The 20122-nt window shown below is 38.3% G+C and overlaps 1 protein-coding gene, 1 long non-coding RNA gene and 1 other non-coding gene across 4 annotated transcripts; 2 read left to right on the plus strand and 1 right to left on the minus strand.

Moving 5' to 3' along the window:
• Positions 1 to 524: 524 nt before the first annotated feature.
• LOC124383003 lies at positions 525 to 1713 on the plus strand. Of its 2 annotated transcripts, XM_046845393.1 has the most exons (4): positions 525 to 748; positions 871 to 1049; positions 1222 to 1315; positions 1425 to 1713. In XM_046845393.1, the coding sequence occupies exons 1-4, from the start codon at positions 533 to 535 to the stop codon at positions 1647 to 1649; spliced, it is 714 nt and encodes a 237-aa protein (XP_046701349.1). In that variant the 5' UTR covers positions 525 to 532; the 3' UTR covers positions 1650 to 1713. The 2 variants fall into 2 exon arrangements, with proteins under 2 accessions (XP_046701349.1, XP_046701350.1); XM_046845394.1 differs by lacking the exon at positions 1222 to 1315.
• Positions 1714 to 8422: 6709 nt separating this feature from the next.
• LOC124383024 lies at positions 8423 to 9717 on the minus strand. Its single transcript, XR_006925186.1, has 3 exons — positions 9676 to 9717; positions 9452 to 9495; positions 8423 to 8705 (listed from the first exon to the last, which is right to left on the minus strand). It is a non-coding gene; the product is annotated as an uncharacterized LOC124383024 (long non-coding RNA).
• Positions 9718 to 13663: 3946 nt separating this feature from the next.
• On the plus strand, positions 13664 to 13735 carry trnaw-cca. Its single transcript has one exon. It is a non-coding gene; the product is annotated as a tRNA-Trp (tRNA).
• The last annotated feature ends 6387 nt before the right edge of the window (positions 13736 to 20122 follow it).

Consider the following 20122-nt stretch of genomic DNA (forward strand, 5'->3'; position numbering starts at 1 on the left):
CTAGGAATTGTTAGTCCTCATAAGCTTTACTATTTAAATATGCCTTTTTGTCTCTTGTGGTTTGATATTAAATTTATGTGGATACTTTGTGTCAGTTAGCTTTTTGAGCATCTCTGTATACTTTTTCAGCAATGTACTTCAATACCATAGAATCGTTCCAATGTTATATTACTCAGTCAATCCAAATGATCTTAATTCATGTGTGATCTTGTTCAGTGCGCCATGTGCCTGTGGAGGTTCCTGACAAAATTTGCGGTTGTTCACCAGAGTCATTGAGGGTCAGCCCAGGGAAGACTGTTGCTGTGATCACAATGAATGGTAAGTGTGTGAAGATAAAAATCTATACATGCTCTACCTCCATAAGTTTGGCACAGGTCTGTATGTAAGATCTACACATGACTTTTGAGTAATGTTTAACAAGTATACAAAGTCATGTAAAAAAGGTTGAAATAATCCAAAACCTGATTAATCACTTAAGGTTTACATTAAAGTGGAAATGTTTTTGATTTTTTCAGGATGATATGATCTAAGCATGCCTGAGTTGAGTTATGAGGCATGCCAAGCCACTTGGGCTGCTGGAGTGGTCGAGCTAAATCGAAGTGACTACTGGCCTGCGACCCTTAACTTTGCCACAATTTATGCCACAGATGTCTTTTTTTCATTTGAAGAAATGAAGATGGCAGCACCAGGACTGTCCTGCCAAGCTTTTTCAAGAATGCTGGATCAGCGAACTGTCCGCTTTGGTCGTGTGAGTATTACATTTATTTATCCTACAGTATTGGTAATCTTTCTGTGTTCTGGGTTGAAAGGTTTTTGATGCTAATGCATTTGTTTTACATTATTAGCTGTTTGTTTCCTTACTTTAAATAGACTGGCAAGATCTCCACAGACAGTTTTCAGAAAAGCTTTTTTGAGTGGGAGGCTGTCCATTTTGAGGTGGATAAAATCTGCAAGGAAGAGCCTTTCATCTGTCCTGCATGCACCCCATATATTCTGGCAGTTTCAGTAGATGGAAACCGCAAGCTTTACCGTTTCAAGAATGCAGCTAGGTATACCAGAATTGTGTATAATGTCACACTGTTGAAACAATATTAATAAGAAGAAATATCCATTTAATGTGTATAGTAAAGTTAAATTAAATTAGAATGTATCATTCAATTTTGTGGATTCTGTATGGTTTTTTTTGTTGTTTTTTTTTCTTCTTTTTTTTCTTTTTTATAGATCTGAAGAACAGGCCATCTTTGAAGACGTCTTTATAGCTAAGGATGAAGATGTGACAAGATTTGTGGACTACATTCACAAGGCATCCAAACATGTACTGTAAAATCGCAGATGATTAGACTTTATACAGGAGTACAATTGCCTCCAACTACAAATTTTGTTTACGAGAGTCTTATTTTCATCAACTATTTTCTGTATTATAGGTCAGTGGAAGAGGTGTTTGTGGAGGGGAGTGGTCAGCAGCCAGAGAGATCTCCCAAAGATCTGCAAGCAAGGTAGATGAGGAGGGACTGGAGCTTGCGGTGTGTCGGCATGGAGTGCTACTCTGTGCGTTAAATATGTACAGGGGGGAAATTTTTGCTTATCCCCTGTACCTGCAAAAACGGCTGGCTAGTAGGCAAATCACTTTTTTTTTTGTATGGATGTGACCTGCAAATATTGGCCTTAGCTCCAAAGAATTGCAAAAAGCTGCCCAGAGCTCCAGCACCTTCTTAATATGAAGCCCTTTCTTTCAGTATTTCATGCCAAAGCCCATGATTTTAAGTGCGAAGTAGGTGAACTTTGCTATGAGATTAATAAAATCTGCAAATGAATATCAAAACTTTCTCAGCATTATATTATTATTTTTCATTTCTAATCAGGTAAAATCGAGTGGAGCATATCAGGATGGGGCTGGTTTGACACTAGGAGAGGAGGTGGAACAGTGCAATGCTTTCCTCTCCAGGATTGCAGTGACCACAAAACACATGTCTAAAGCAGGTAAAATGACCTTCTACTGCACTTGTTACATCATTACAGGGGGAATATGGTAACATGATATTTTCTGTGTTTGCAGGATGCACAGACATGTTGACTCTCATGGCCATGCGCTGGAATCAACAAAAGTTCAACAATTTGGCCACCGCACTGAGCCGCCGATATCAGAAGGTAAGATAGAATCAGTAGAATTTGTTCTAGATGCTCAGTAATAAATGTCATTCATTTTTGAAGCTGTATTTATAGTTTTTTTGTATTTATGTAGTTTTTATACTATCTGTGATTTCTTGTCATTTCAGACCATGAAAGCTCTGCAAAGCCAGTTGCAAAACCTAGAGTTCATGAAAGTCGAACTGACAGTGACAGAGAGCCAATTGGAAGACTGGGTCAATGATGTAAAGGAGTGGGCAGACGGTGAGAAAATGACTAGTGTGTGTACTGTGTATGTATATATATATATATATATATATATATATATATATATATATATATATATATATATATATATATATGTTACTAGTAATACATTTAGTTGTAAATAATTGTAATTGTTACTCTTGTTGTAATTTCTTCTCTTCTCAGCAACAACAACAACCACCACAAATGATGTTGGTGCTTTGGCCAGCAGAATTGAGGTGCTGGTGGCGAGTATCAAGAGGCGTTCCCAGCGTCTCTATAAAGATACAGATGGCAACAAAGGTCGTGCCAGGGTCCGCCGCAAGATCAGGGAAGAGAAGGGGATCCTGACATCACTTGTGGAGAAATACAACATAATAGTTCCAAAAACAGAAACTCTGTGCTTGGAAACCATTTTGTCTGGTGAGACAGCTTGGCCATGGCAGCTACCACACGGTGGTATGTACACTAGTCTTCTGACAATTCTTTTATATAATGACACATCATCCACAATGCCACAAATGTCAATCTGCAACCCCAATTTTTTCTTATGCATTCCAGACACTGTTGATTTGAGGACAAAAAGAAAGGCATTCGACATCATCATGTCACTAAGGCGACTTCAGGAGGAGCAGAAAATTGTTGTTGCAGAGATGAATCAACATTGGAAATATCTTTCAACTCGTGCTGAGACCCTCCGAGAACTGTCCTGCTTGTTTGCCAGCGAGAGTCTGAAAAGTAAGAATTTGTAACATATGGCACAAACATAAGCATACACAAAGGGCTGCCCCATTTTTTTCTGGAAAATGAACTCAAAACACAGTTCCAGTTCCATAGCTGAGAAAGAATGTTATAAGTTAAGTTATTTCAGCCATCACAACTGTCAGAGTATCTTTATTTTACTATTAGTAAGAGTCTTTTTGACTAGTGCATATTCCTATAACTACATAGGACATGTCCTGTCTAATCATTAAAGTAAAAAGCCCTAACACACATACACAACAATGATGATTGTTTATAAGGTTTCTAATGGAGGCTTAATGTTATTTTGTTCTTCTTTTTAAGATTCGCAATGTGGCCTAAGCGAAGAAGGTTTGAAAGGTCTGCAGAGCATCATCCACAGAAAGCAATGTAAAATCAGAGATATGAGGGTACAAGCAAGAGACTGTTACCTGCATGTTTTGTCTGGAGCAGAGAACATCAACTTTTTAAACAAATCGTCAGCTGATGACTATGACAGTGAAAGTGACTTTGAAAATTCTGATGATGAACTGTAATGTAAAAACTTTTTTTTTCTTGACAGTGAACCAGTGACCTTAACCCTGAATCTAAAGTGTGTAATAAAATCTGCTTTTTTGTTATTTTATAAATATAACCAAAGTGTAGTCTCTTTTTTTCACATACATAGAAATACAACCAGTCAGTGATGGAAATGAAGTGTGTTATTGTAAGGCTAAGTACTGTACTGTACTAAAGTATAGATTTCAGGTACTTGTACTCTAGATGATTTGTTACTTCTCATGGCTCTTTGTAGTTGTAAAGTATTAGGCTGCAAAATACTTTTTACTGAGCTTATAAAATACGACATTTTGGTATGAATAAAACTACTCAGTAGTTTACACATATAGAATAAATACAGCCAGCCAAAAGAATTAGTTAATATGCAAAGAAAAAAATATTTGCCAACAAAGATTTATAACTCGTTAGATTTGTAACTTTAAAAAAAAAATAATAATTAGATACAGTTGTCTATACAAAATAGTTGAAAATGACCTCCACCAACTACAACACTAAATAAGTTTAATGAGAAATTTGATTCATATTGGAAATATGAAGAGTTCAGGCGCAAAAGCCTCTAATCCATTTAGAATTTTTTTTAATAAAATGAGCATTTTTCTTAGGTGCCAATGTTTATGTTCAGTTTATTCACTTGAATGGCAGTAAAAATAACCTAGGAGCCTGAGAAAATGCCCATTTCAGAAGAAAAATTTAAACACCAATTACAGGCTTTTGCATCTAAAAACTTCAAATGAAATTTTAGGTCTTCATCCCTGGGCTGAGGAAAAACAACTGGCCACATGCCTGTGTTCTAGATTAGGGCACTGTATAACAGTTGAAACCTGTTTATATACATGGAATAAGCAGATTATAATAAGGACATAGACAAGCAAGACAAAGAAATCTATTATGATAAGGAGGAATCCTTATTTCCCAACACTAAATGCAAGTTCATTTATTGCTGTTTTGCTATTCATGTGTTCCAATTATGCAGACTGCTTTTACAAACATTTGTGAAAGAATGGGTTGCTCTCAGGAGCTCAGTGAATTCCAGCATGGTACCGTGACAGGATGCCACCTGTGCAAAGTTCAGTCGTGAAATTTCCTCACTACTAAATATTCCACAGTAAACTGTTAAAGGTGTTATAACAAAGTGGAAGCGATTGGAAACGATAGCAACTCAGCCACGAAGTGATAGAACATGTAAAACCACAGAGCGGGTCAGAGGATGCTGAGACACATAGTGCACAGAAGTCATCAACTTTCTGCAGGGGCAGTAGCTACAGGCCTCCAAACTTCATGTGCCCTTCAGATTAGCTCAAGAACAGAGCACAGATAGCTTCATGGTCGAGCAGCTGCATCCAAGCCTTACATCAGCAAGTGCAATGCGAATGTGGCGCGAGGGGTGCGGATGATGCAGGGAGGGAGAGCCGAAGGGCTCGTCACACCCAAGCTCAACTTTATATACTAACCAAGTCGACTACGCCACCTGGGAGGGTTATACCCAGGAAATAGAAGTAAACCCCAGAGTTTATTAGGTCACACAAGTTCGATTCCCTTATTATTGAGTGTAGGCAGGAAACGTGGGCATCGTATAAAACAATACAGAGTTTATTGTTAACTTAGCTTTAAAATATAAAAACAAAAAGAAAATGTTCTCACTGGTGAATATGGTCCGGTGACAATTACACAAATAACAAAAAATAAACAATCGGACACAAAGTATTAAACAATAAATTTACACAACTTCCAAATGAACAAAACAACATAAAATCATTGCATACAGGGCTGGAGTTACCCACGGAGTGATCAGCACTAATTATCAAAAGCACACTTCCACACACACCTCACCGTGAACTCAAAACACCCACTCATACATGTCAAAAGTGTCGTACAGCAAATGTAGAAATAGCACCACCAAAGACCTTTCACCCGTGGGACCCCAGCTCCTGAAAGAAACCACAAGCAAAATAAATCTCAGACAGAAAGGAAGGAAACAGCGAATTAAGGTCACAATTCCACCGTAATATGATGGATAGTCTCCAAGCACAATATGATTCACCATATACACCGCTTAAACAAAAACCAATGAAGAACTTGATTAAAAGGTTGAGGGAAGCAAAACCCAAAAGGAGCGGCCACATCGTCTTCAAGCCAGCCCCGATACTTGCACGTTGCTCGACCCCACAGTAGACCAGACAATGACGGTTAAAACAAATCACAGAAGCCAAATGGCAGCAGCAGAATTCCCCTTTTAAATAGTTGTAAGCTGAGGTTGTTCACTCGGCACGCAGCGAATCGCAAAAGTCGAATCGCAGCAATAATCACCCAGGACGAAAAAGAAGAGAAGGAGAGAAGGAGAAGGAGCCTTCAAATAACCTGCTGTTAAACTGAAGTTCAAGGACTGCACATTACTCACGCCACCTGACACGCGTTAAAGCTAAACATTGCTAAACAACTTCCTCATACCTGCAGGGAGGGCAATAAACAGATCCAAAGCAGCATCCAACAGGGACACACACTGAAAAGACAGGCTAAGGATACACAAATGAGCCATTAGTGCAATGAGCAAAGAAAAACTTATTAGCCAACGCTACATACTAGCAGCACATACCTGAAATGTCTTTAGCAACCGCAAAAGGGGAGGATCCAGGCGTGACACATGCCAGGCTCAAACCAACCCACTCTAAATAGTGCCTGCTCGCTACTGATTGGTGGTCAGGAGTGTCAATCACCACCTGAACCTCATTCATTCTGTCACACAAAGCATGGGATGCAGTGGTATAAAGCATGCCACCACTGGACTCTAGAGCAGTGAAGACTTGTTCTCTGGAGTGACTAATTACGCTTCACTGTTTGGGGGTTGCCAGGGGAACGGTACTTGTCTGATTGCATTGTGCCAAGTGTAAAGTTTTGTGGAGCGGGATTAATATTTGGGGTTGTTTTTAAGTATTTGGCTCGGCCCCTTAGCTCCAGTGGAAACACTTAATGCTTCAGGACATTTTGGACAAATCAAACGTGCGGAGGATCAGCTGTGGCGACCCCTAACGGGAGAAGCCGAAAGAAAGTTTAATGCTACCTACTTTGTCGGAACAGATTGGGGACAGCCCGTTCCTGTTCCAACATGACTGAGCACAAGTGCAGAAAGCAAGATCCATAAAGACATGGATGAGTGAGTTTAGTGTGAAAGAACTCGACTGTCCTGCACAAGAGTCCTGACTTCAACCCGATAGAACACATTTGAGATGAATTAGTTCAGAGACTGTAATCCAGGCCTTCTTGTCCAACATCAGTGTCTGACCTCACCAATGCGCTTCTGGAGAAATGGTCAAAAATTCTCACGAACACACTCTTAAACCTTGTGAAAAGCCTTCCCAGAAGAGTTGAAGCTGTTGTAGCTGCAAAGTTTGGGCCAACATCAAATTAAATCCTATAGATTAAGAATTGGCAAGTTCATTTGCATGTGAAGGCAGACGAGGGAATGCTTTTGAATATAGCGTATATAAACAGTTTGTAAAAATAAGTGTTTTAAAAAGTGTTCTAAGTAAAATGCCACATTTTAACCTGGATCTCAAATATATTAAAGGTTTGCACAATGAACATATTTAGATATTCATTTGTTCATTGAACTTAGTGTTTACTTCATTTAATTACTAGATTTTACAACTACATTACCCATAAGCCTTTGTCACTCTATCAATGGGACAGGAAAACATGGTGCTGTATTTTGTAGTTCATTGAAGTGTATACTTGTGCTGTAGTGTTACGGTTAGGATCTCGGTAAATTGTGAATTTCTTGTACCATAGCAATACCTCATTGTTCAGTGACAGTATTAGTGAAGTCATAATGACAGTAAAACAGTTTGCAACATAAAGCACCTTTTATTTTTGCCTAAATGTTAATCCAGCCACACCCCGTCAAAATAAACGTCCCACTTAATTGTCCAAATATAGTAATTACAGGATCTACCAGCTTCAGGTGGGTTATAACAGGTCAGTTATATATGTATTTCTTCTCATTAAAAATACAATTTAACAGTTATATATTTCTATCTGGAGCTAACCTTATGTAGATTAGATTATTGATTAGTGAATCTTTTTTTCTAAAACAATGGCCTATTGATTTCCATGGTATGAACAGCTGTATACGGTGACAGCTGTATACAGTATGAGGAATATATATATATATATATATACACACATATATATTATTGATTGTTGAATGAACCAGAGGGTGGTGATTTATATATATATATATATATATATATATATATATATATATATATATATATATATATATATATATATATATATATATATATATATATAAATTTTATAAATTTTTATTGTATGTATATATATATATATATATATATATATATATATATATATATATATATATATATATATATATATATATTTTTTTTTTTTTTTTTTTTTTTTTGTTTTTGTTTTTATTACAACAAATGTCTTAAAGTATCCTCTTTCAACTAGATACTTAAATACATTCATAATAAAATTGTATGCAAATAAGGCAATCAGTTTTGGTAAAATATGTAAATTTTAATAACCATTCTTATTAATAAACATATTCTATTTTAGGCTAAATGAAAAGAAATATGTAAATGGGAAATATGTAACACTAAATATATTTTTATATTTATATTTTCGTATTTATTCATGCATGGCATAAGAGACAGTTCATGTAAACTTACCCATAATAACACTGCTCTGCAAAAATCATTAAAAACATGTTGGGAAAACCATTATAACAGCATGTTTGTAGCATGTCCTCTCCATGTTACACCACCTGGCTGTTACGCAGTTCAGAAAACATGCAAAAGGTGTATAAAATGACAACAAAATAAATACTAAAAGAGGGTATGCACTGTACAAAAACTTTAATGAATTACAGCAATAACAAAAAACAACAAGAACAACATTGACAAAACCCTCAAAATTGACATTCTGAAAGCTGGTTGGTATTTGGAGACTCTGGCAAAAAATGCTGGAACTCGCTGGCAGGCTCCCAGGTGTCATCCCAAGTTTTGCCACTGCAAAGTATCATAAGTGCACATGTTATTGGAACACAGAACAAAAATCATGATTATCAATCTCGAGTTCAATTATATTTTTTTATATTTGTTAAAGTAACACTCTTGGATTAGCTGAAAAGGGCTTTGACTTGCAGAATACTGAACAAATGTAGAAATGTAGATTTCAGCATGTTTTCATGTTGCATTCCATGCAGATCTATAAGTTGTACAGACACAGGGATAAGGATAGTGATTGCATCTTGCTCCCATTTCTAATCATCATTGGTCTCATCATTGGTCTCCTGTTCTTCATATTTAATAATTGTGTATAATTCATTGTGTCCACTTCAATCAAAACATTTTGGGCTCTTGCTAATAACTACATATATTAATCCACACCGGGAGGTAGATCATTCTCCCATTTGAATCCAAAATAATTGAATAATATTTTAAGAATTTTCAGTCTTAGTCTTCGAGTTTTAGTACAGTCTACTGACCATCGCCCATGTCCAAGCAAAAACTTGCATCAGTTTTCTATCTACGTCAGAGGATAATTAGAAGTCAAGTCAAGATGCTTTTACTGAAGCTTTTATTCCTGCCATGATCAACTACACGACCAGGGAGCTTTCTCTTGCCACAGACATAAATAATAGGAACTTTCATGCTGCTTGCAAGACACCATTTTAACTTTGCCAACATCATATTGGTCATGAAATAGACTTAGCATTGCAATGGAGTTAAATTTTTAATGAAACACGACTTACCACACAGTGCAAGGCAACCAGTGGACTTTCAATTCTGCTTTTCCCTACACACACACACACACACACACACACACACACACACACACAGTAATAATTATTGAAGCTGTTTAAGCAGTCACTGGATAGAGCACTGGACATATTGGACATATAACATTGTTTTATTATCTTTAAATGCCAGAATCAGTCACTAAGACAAACAAGAAGCCTAATAAAAGACATTTGACCTCATTTGTTCTTTTTCCGGTTATTTTATCAAATAGGAAGATTTCTGCCTACTACATTTTCGGCAACCTTAATGATCAAAACACAAGGAACGTTTATTAAGCAATGAATGTCAAGTTTGCAGTTGAATTCAAGTTAATAGTCATCATTTCACTTGTGAAGTGATCTGTGGTCTTGTCCATTTGTGTCCAAATGACTATGTCAATCGAGCAAAACGTACTGGGCCGGGTTTTCCAAAGCCCTCTTAGCTTAAGTCAGTGATTGACAATAACCACAGCCCTTGGACATTGGACACGTAAACACAGCTGAATAACTAAAAAGAACAAAATACTTTTTATTGGCTACCAATAACCTGATGACCCGAATAAATCTCATTTGCATGAAGTCAGCTTTGTCTGAGAGCAAATTTATTAATAGTGTGGATTAAAGTACACCACTGCCAAAAAACTTACATTTTCTTCCCTTCTTCACATATGGCCCCTCCTGACTCAATGACTGGGAGGTGGAAGATGGAGCAGTTGGAGAACAAGACTGTGGAAGGGAGAGATCTGTGGTGATAAACGATGGAGGAGAGACAGTGGTGGCAGAAGGTGGCAGTGAACCGATTAAGGTTTTTGTCCTTTTCCTCCTCTGTTGCAAAGACCTAGAACATGGAAGTGAAGGTGGAGGAGAAAAAGAGTGTGAAGTTAGAACAGCTGAGGAAGTAGTAGAGGAGCTAGGAGAGAGTGAATTTGGAGAACATGGGGAAGAGAGAGAAACAAGGTTGAGTGTATATAGAGTCTCAGTCTTCTTTGTAAGGCTTTCCGACTGCTCCACGGTGAGGCTCCCCGGCTGCTCCACCGTAAGGCTCTCCGACTGCTCCACCGTGATGCTCTCCGACTTCAAAATGGAACTGTTGCACTGCTCCTGACTGGGGCTTTTGTGCTGATTTGTTATCGGGATGTCATTGTCCAGCTGCTGTGCGATGAGGTTGCTTTAATACAAGTTTACATTAATTTTATATCTGTACATATTAACAAACAAAAAAACATGCAATTTAAATACTAATTATTATTTCTGAACAAAAATCTTGCTCCTACCCTTAGTCAAGATAAATTCATATGCTGTCCTCATCTTATTTAAAAAATTTCTTGTGACAGGAGTGGGGAGCAGATGGGTGATTATGTCTGCAACCCACCTATTTGAATTCTTTTTATCTTGTTTGCCAATAAATAAAATAGGCTTGTAACCCACTGCCTCAAGTTTCCGCACCTGAAATGAACAAAAGCAGTTAAGCATTACACATACACATTAGTTAAACCCACTGCATTATCAAGTGCATTCATTCTGTATAAAGCAATTTTATTTTAAGGTCATTCAATGGAGTGCAATGCAAAAAAAAAGGGCCTTAATCAGTTTCAAAAAGTTTATTATTTGAGAAAAGAGAACATTTGACTTTTTTTAAAAGTCAAAATTTTTACCATTGCCAACATGACTGATTCATTATTTGACAGAGAACACAACTTATTTTTTCTCTTTAACACAACTTAAACATAAAGATAAGTTTTATTTCATACAAAGAAGACTAAGTTAAATGGGTTTATGAAGGCCACATCATACTGGTACTAGACTATAATAATCACTATATGACAAACATAGGCACTTTAAATAACAAGTGAAAAACTAGCATTTTTACTTACCGCAATACGGGCAGAATCAATTATACGCCCAGCATTTTTGCTTTTCATGACAGACTGTCCCCACTGTCTATCCAGTGACACCACTTTGTCTTTTATTTTTTGTTTAGTGGACAGACTTTCAAAGCAGACATGACAAGTTTTCCTGCTTGCCTGATTGGGAGTCTGGACAGGGCCTGAATTTTGGCCTAGTCATAATTTGACAAGAAATATACAGAAATATACACAGAAATATACAGAAAGATAGACAGATATAACATCTACAGATGTAAACAGTGAGAGAGAGAGAGAGAGAGAGAGAGAGAGAGAGAGAGAGAGAGAGAGCAAGTTAACAAGACAGACGTGGCTCTTAAAAGTGCCTTTTGCTAGTGTGTGTGTGTGTGTGTGTGTGTGTGGTAAGGGGATTAAAATAAAAGAGGAATGTTCGAAGCTGGCAAATCTGAAGGACCTGATAAGAGAAAAAAAAAAAGATTTAGAATTCAGAATTGAACACCTTACATTTTTACCAATTTTTTCTTCATCAGTGTTGGCAGATGACCTACACCCTAACCCTAGATGACCTACACCAGGGGTCACCAACCTTTTTAAAACTGAGAGCTGCTTCTTGGGTACCGATTAATGTGAATGGCTACCAGTTTAATACACACAGTTTTCAGTTTGATCTGAAATAACAAATTTGCTCAATTTACCATATATTATGCTATTATTAATAATTAATAATATTCATCTATGTGAAGACACTGATCATGTTAATGATTTCTCACAATAATTATCAACAATGATTTAACAAAGTAGGAAACAGTTATTTTTAGAAAAGCGGGCGACTCATGTGGCACCATGTTGGTGACCCCTGAACACCCTAACCCTAACCCTAGATGACTAACCTAACCTTCTTTAGACAAGAACGCTTAATTTGCTTTATTATATTGTAAATATGTGATGCTCCACAGTATTGTTGGTTTTTTATAATTAATTAATTGTCGACATTAATTTGTATTGTTATTGCTAAGAATGATGTGTAGTGTGGAGTTTTTTGTGTGGATTTGTAAACAATTACTGGAAAACACACTTATCTGGCAACCCTGTTCCTCATCTATACATTTATAAATGGCTTAAGTATTAAAGTGCTACTGTCATTTTGGTAACTTAAAACACACAATTTCCAAATATCATACAATCTCCTCTATTTCTTTGCATGATTAAATGTGGAAAAACAAATAAACAAACTTGAATGTAATTAGCTATCTTAGCCTGCTACTACACATTTGGTGCAGCAAGTTATATTTTTATAATGTCTGCTGTGATTTACTGCATCACAAAACTGCTTCCTTTCACTTCTACAGCTTCTAAACACAACTTTTTCACCTGATTGAACAGTTTTTGTTCAGTAAATTGTAGGGATTGTTCCCAGTTATATTAATCAACTGTTCTACTTACCAAGTGGAAAATCGCAATGGAGCATGAGATCTCCATACAATGACGTCAGCACCACTGATGAAATATAAATAAATAAATAAATAAATAAATAAATAAATAAATAAATCCTTATAAATAAATAAATAAATAAATAAATAAATAAATAAATAAATAAATAAATAAATAAATAAATAAACGTGGTGAGAGAAGACACACAGGTAGTTGGTGAGAAAGAGGCAGTTTTAGAGATAGAAAATGTGGAAAAAAGAAACCATCACCTGGATTGAGTAGCCCTGCCATAATTAATTTATAGCAAGCTATTGTTTTTTATTCTTATTTATCGTAGTCCCGATCCCGTTCATAACACAAAACGGACTGCAGTCTGATTCCCCAACACGTCAAATTTCAACGTCCCAGGTTTCGGTTCAGAGATGTACAGAAGTCTATGGGAATCCCTGCACGTTGAAAAATGACACTAAAGGGATACCCAGTGCGTCAAAATGTGACTCCAGGGGATCCTGCCCAAGCGTCCATATATGACGAGTTGGGAGTGAGAACGTGTTGATAACTCACACAAAAAGCACCTTAAAAGCTCCTTTGCAAATTTTTGTCCATAGTCTTATACATAGCATTTGCTTTTTGCAAACTAACTTACATTTTATCACTGACCAGATGACTGACACTGAGTTCATTATTTCACTGTATAGTGTAACAGATTGTTTACTTTAGATATAAAATGTAACTCCTGAATCTTACTTACACCAACAATCAAGGACTTCCAATGCGGAAAATGTCAGAGCCTGCAACCTGACCGTCAGTCTCAATTTGTCATTACAACCGCAACGAGAAAAATGCAAAGCCTTCTCTGGGCCATGAGGCAGGTCAAAACAGCCGCTCGGACCTCGTGGCGCAACGGTAGCGCGTCTGTCTCCAGATCAGAAGGTTGCGTGTTCGAATCACGTCGAGGTCATGGTTGCTGGACTCTTGCTTTTTGCCCTTTATTAGCAGCTGCTCTATCTTTGATTGTCCAATGTGGAGACTTTGAATTTGTCCAAAGTGTAGTCTGTTCGAATCACGTCGAGGTCATGGTTGCTGGACTCTTGCTTTTTGCCCTTTATTAGCAGCTGCTCTATCTTTGATTGTCCAATGTGGAGACTTTGAATTTGTCCAAAGTGTAGTCTGTCTCATCAAATTAACCTTAGAACATTTAAACCCTCATATAACATGTTACCAAGCTTTGTCAATTTGCTCTAGCTGAAAAAAAGATAACTCTGACCTAGAACCTATAACCTAAAACAGTTCTGACACACCAATAAAATACCAAAGTGAACAGTCCAATGGTATAGTAATAGTTCTAGATATGATTTAAAAATCTCTTATATTTAACCAATACAACATGCATTTGTTCAAGAGCAAACGATCTAGGTCACCTGAATACCACTTAGGAAATTAGTGCCTAATGTTGGCTAGTTGCGGCTCCCTTTTGTTATTGCCAGAGATAAAGTACTAGAGACTCAGACTTGAGTAAAAGTGACTTGATTAGAAGTTGAAGTGCTCTTTAAGCACCATACTTAAGTGGAAGTACTAAAGTATTCAACATTTTTTGTACTTAAGTATTGCAAGTAGTTTATTTGAAAATGTACTACTCAAATACTGAAAGTAAAAGTACAAGTATTGTGTTATGTAGTTATTGAAGAAAGCAGTCAAAAGACATCATATTGTTTTGTTTATTTTAAATATTTTTTTTGTGTTAAACAGGTTTGAAACATTATTAAAAGAATACCTAAATTGTGCCTTTTTCTCCACAGCTGATTTCCTTCTTAAACTAGTGTGCATCAAGCAGTAATTTTTTGGAACTTGCACATTTTTTTTTTCATCCATAACTTGTTAGGGCAACTAAAAGATCTCAAAGGCCATTAGACCACATTCAAGTATTTCTTATATAAAAACAAAAGTGATTACAACACCTAAAAACACAGAGCTTAACTTTTTGTAAACAAACAGAACAAGTTTTCCCCTTTAAAGCCCTCCCCTCTTCTCCCTGCTTGTGCTTTTTTCTCCACAGCTTAACGTGTTCTTTAATTATTCCCTTCTTAAACTTCAAATTCGACGGTGAATTTATGAAAGACATTATTTCGCGATCTTTCGAAAGCATGAGTAAGCACTTCATTCTATATGAATTGTCTTTCACTCTGACAAATGCAAACATGGACTCTAAATAGGGCCACGGGTGGTCTTCTTCCTCATCGCCACGATCAGTTGAAAGTGAAGGAGTTGAAGGTGAAATTTCTGGGTTTTTGATGTCGAAAACCAACTAAAGTGCTCTCAATGCAGGCAGGCAGCACTGTCTTCTTTGATCGTCTGATTCGCTCAATGATGAGCCAGCTTATTCAAACCTGTGACAGAGCCATCTACTGCTGTGGCAGTGATAACTGTTATGCGGGATACGGAGGCGGAAGCCGAAGTTAGAAAAAACTAAGTTTATTCACAAAACAAGGCAGAGCCATCATAAATACTTGCAGTGCGAGATGCGATGAGGTCACTGAGTTAAGATGGTGCTGGTCCATTTTTGGCCTTGTAGGCAAGCATCAGTGTTTTGAATCTGATACGTGCAGCTACTGGAAGCCAGTGAAGGGAGTGCAGCAGTGGGGTGGTGTGGGAGAACTTGGGCTGATTGAACACAAGTCGTGCAGCTGCGTTTTGGATCATTTGCAGTGGACGAATAGCGTTCAGGGAAAGACCTGCCAGCAGAGAGTTGCAGTAGACAAATCTTGAAATGACAAGAGACTGAACGAGCACCTGGGCAGCCTGTGTGGACAGAAATCGTCAAATCCTTCGGATGTGATAGAGAAGAAATCGACAAGAACGAGCAACATTAGCGACATGTGGGAAGAAGGACAGTTCATTGTCCATAGTTACCCCAAGGTTACAAGCAGTGGCTAAAGGGGAGAGCAGAGAGTCATGAATTGTTATTTGGAGATCTTGACCTGGAGATGAATCACCTGGGATGACCAGCAGTTCTGTTTTGCTGGGGTTGAGTTTTAGTTGGTGGGCACTCATCCATGAAGATATGTCTGTCAAGCATGCTGATATCCGAGCGGAAGCTGTGGTATCTGATGGCGGGAAAGAAAAGATTAGTTGAGTGTCATCTGCATAGCAGTGATAAGAAAACCCATGTGAGGATATGACTTCACCAATGGACTGGGTAGAGAGGGAGAAAAGGAGGGGACCAAGTACCGAGCCTTATGGGACACCAGTGGTGAGTCTGCACGGGGCAGATGTGGATCCCTCCATGTTACCTGGTATGAGCGATCTTCCAGGTAGGAAGCAAACCATTCCCATGCTGTTCCACAGATACCGAGGCTCTCGAGGGTTGACAAAAGTGGCAGTTTCTCATAAACTGCCAAAAGTGCTGTCTCTGTGGAATGTGCTGCTTTGAACCCAGACTGATTAGGATAATGGAGGTTGTTCTGTGAGAGATAGACAGACAGTTGGTTAAAAACAGTGCGTTCCAGAGATTTAGAAAGAAAGGAGAGAAGTGATACCAGTCTGTAGTTGTTGATGTCTGATGGATCCAAAGCAGGTTTCTTCAAGATGGGAATGACCCTTGCTTTCTTGAAGGTAGTTGGTACATAGCCAGATGTTAATGACCCATTGATGATTGTGGAGATTAAGGGCAGGAGATCTTGTGTGATGGTCTGAAGCATAGTTGAAGGGATTGAATCCAGAGCACAGGTGGTGGGATTGCAAGATTGGATGACTTGCAGTATCTCATCTTCTGTTAAGGTTGAGAAGCTTGACAGAGAAGTAGTGGATTGTCGGCTGTGTTGTGTAGTCGTTGTTGGGGAGGAAGTGAAGGTCTGGCAGATTTTCTTAATCTTCTCATCATAGAAGAAGGCAAAGTCACTAGCAGTTAGGGAGGATGGAGCAGGTGCAGCAGGGGGTTGAGTAAAGAAGAGAAGATGTTGTGAAGCTTACGAGGATCTTGTGCAGAGGCCTCAAGCTTTTCCTTGTAGAAGGCAGTTTTGGCAGAAGTCAGTTTTGGCAGAAGTTACCTCCAAAGAAAATTTAGTCAGGAGTGCGTGGTAAGATGCGAGGTCTACATCGAGTTGTGATTTTTTCCAATTCCTCTCTGCAGATCTAAGCTCTCGTCGACTGCTGCACAAAACTTCTGACAGCCATGGTGTTGGACAAGAAGACTTCTTGGGTTTTGTAGTCAAGGGGCAAAGGAGGTCCATGGTTGAGGAAAGAGAGGAGAGGAAGGAGTCCGTAGCAACGTCTATGGGTAGAGAGGAAAAGGAGTCAGGGTCAGGAAGAGATGAAAGAGTACAGGAAGCTACAGAGAAGGGGGAGATAGAATGAAGGTTAGGACGGATAAGAGAGACATGTAAATTATTTTTAGGTTGAATAGGAAGAGTGATTAAAAAGGAAACCAGGTGATGTTTAGAGATTGGAAGTGGAGTGGCAGTCATGTCTGTAGCTGGAGTAGGGTGGGTAAAAACCAGGTCCAGGACATTTCCTCCCTTGTGTGTTGGAGGGCAGCTGTTAAATGTCAAGGAGAAGGTATTCAGAAAAGGCAAGAGGCAAGATGACTGAAGTTTGTCAGATGGGAGGTTGAAGTCACCAAGAACTGTCAGAGGGGTGCTGTCAGAGGGGAAAGTACTGAGGAGTATGTCCATCTCTTCTAGGAAGTCTCCAAGGGGACCAGGGGGGCGGTAGATGACAATGATGAAAAGGTTGATTGGAGAGGTAACTGAAACTGCATGAAATTCAAAAGAAGACATGGTTAAATGAGACAAAGGGAGAGGTGTGAAACACCATCTCTGTGATAAAAGTAGACCTGTACCACCACCTCTACCAGTCTCTCTTGGTGAGTGAGAGAAAGCATAGGCAGAAGAGAGAGCAGCTGGTGTAGCAGTGTTCTGTGGGGATATCCAGGTCTCAGTAAGTGCCAGAAAGTCGAAGGTGTAGTGGGAAGCCAAGCCTGTGATAAAGTCAGCTTTCCTTACAGCTGACTGGCAATTCCAGAGCCCACCTACTATCGCTGTTTGAGATTGAGACAACAGGGAAGGGTAGATGAGGTTACTGGCAATGTGACATCTGTTCTGTGGATGGGAACGTCTGTGTCTGTAAGAGATGACTACAGAGATGGGTTTGAGGCACATGACTGATCTCCCAATTTGAGATCAATGTGTTTTAAAAGAAATTACAAAAAAGTACAAATAAGTACACCTAGGAATTTCTAGATAAACACTGAACGTTACTGGCTTAAGGGGGGCTACCTATCTAGGGGGGTGTTAGATTTTTATCATGCCCAAACAAAACTTAATTCTTGGAGAGGTTTTCCATACGACCTGCTATGCCCGTGGTGCCTTTCTGATATCAGGGAAGAAGAAATACACAGCACACAGAATGCATGTTCTTCCACTTCTTCTGTTTATTGCAGGTAGCAGAACGTATATATACACATACAGAGAAAAGGCTGTCCTAAACTTGTTTCCTGTTTAGACAAGAGGATATACTAGCCGGAGATGTGTGAGCCCAGATAAGGCTCCCTGTTTACCTTACAGACTAACATCGTAAATATTCTATAGACACTGAACAGACAAAGTGATGTGTGTAAAATAGTGTGAAAACCATCTTAACACTAACAATGGCCACTTTAAATCATTTATGATTTAGCAACACACACCAAAACATAGGATGTTCATCCTGGAACAGAACTGATGACAAACTGCAAATGAAAAGATAAAGGCAAAAAAAACATACAGATTCCATTTCATTCTTTCCCAACATGCATATAATCCTTCATCACCACCACTCCAATGAGGCCTTTATGGCCTGTCTTACCATCGTCATTAAACATGGCAACATACAAAGTACAATTCCAACAATCAATACAAGAATCATTAGTGTTAACAAACTCTTAATCTTCTCAAAAAAACTTTGTTCAGCAGTTGTTTCATGTTCTCCAAGACATCATGAGACATTTATTTCTCAGTGCTTGTTCAGTATGTCTATAAGCAGAATTATAAGGTATATATAACAGTCTACTCTCTGAATAATGTATTCAAAGAGAATATGAAAAATTCAGGGTCTAGTTACAACTATGCACATATTGTTATAGAATTTAGACCTAGAGCAGGTATCAGGGTAAGCTAAACTAAACAGTCAAGTGAGTCAGATCTTCAGGCTAATAGGCCAACAGACCAATTAGTGCATAGAATAAGTGGGTGCTGTTTTGATCCTGCTTGCGTGTATCCACTGTGGCTGATAATCAGTCAGAACTCCAGTTCTGGTTACAGCTAGAACATTCGCTGGACCCAGATACTTCGGCTCAACGACCTTGGTAGGCTTCAGACTTCTTGTCAGGACCTGCTGATTAGGCACAAAAGGGTGTGTTGGCTTATCTGTGGGCAGAGGAAAAGTTAGTGAGACATCAGCACTGATAGAATTCATTTTCTCAACCAGGGCAGAAATGTAGTCGTCCACCATCACTTCCAGGTTACCTAAGGAAGAAATGCCAGTGCGTCCCCTGACCCATCGGGGTCGGGAAAGGTTAGAACATAAAACTTTCAAAGGGTTAGTTTTGTTAAAGATGGGGTCATTTTCATTTCTGTGAGTATTACCGGGAGAACAACAGTTCAATTTCGGGCTGTTTCAATGCAGGCTTTAATAACATGTTTCTTAATGGTTCTGTTTGTTCTCTCTACCACTCCAGCTGACTGTGGGTGATATTAAAATACTAAGCTTTTAGCCAAAAGTTGTGTTACTTTAGAAGCAAAAGGTGTGCCGTTATCACGTTCAATCACACTAGGAATACCAAACCTAGAGATGATCTCTTTCGTTTAATATTTTGACAACCGTTTCAGCATTCTCTGTCACACATGCAAATGCTTCTGGCCACTTACTGAATCTGTCAACTATAACCAACATGTATCTCAAATTTCCTACTGGTGGCATATGTGTAACTATGGCCACTTTGGCAGGGAGTTGAACAGCTTTTAAAAAGTCGCCTATGAGATTAAAATGTGCTATGGGCTTTCCATCAGCTGTTTTAAAGTTTTTTTGCTTCCATGTTTCAGCAAAATCATGCACAACACCATAAGCATACTTAGAATCAGTGTATATAGTCACTACTTTACCTTCAGACAACTGACATGCTCTTGTAAGTGTCACCAACTCTGCAGCTTGTGCTGATGTGTATAGTAATAATTTAGCTTTAACTATTACATTACTTAATCTTACAACCACATATCCACATAAATACACATCATCAGAAGGTTTTGAACATGAACATCTACATATAGACAATTCCCCTCTTCCAGGGCCGTATCTAAAAGATCGGGCCTACAAG

This window comes from Silurus meridionalis, chromosome 3 (assembly GCF_014805685.1).
Source record: "Silurus meridionalis isolate SWU-2019-XX chromosome 3, ASM1480568v1, whole genome shotgun sequence".
In the NCBI taxonomy this organism is placed as follows: Eukaryota; Metazoa; Chordata; class Actinopteri; order Siluriformes; family Siluridae; genus Silurus; species Silurus meridionalis.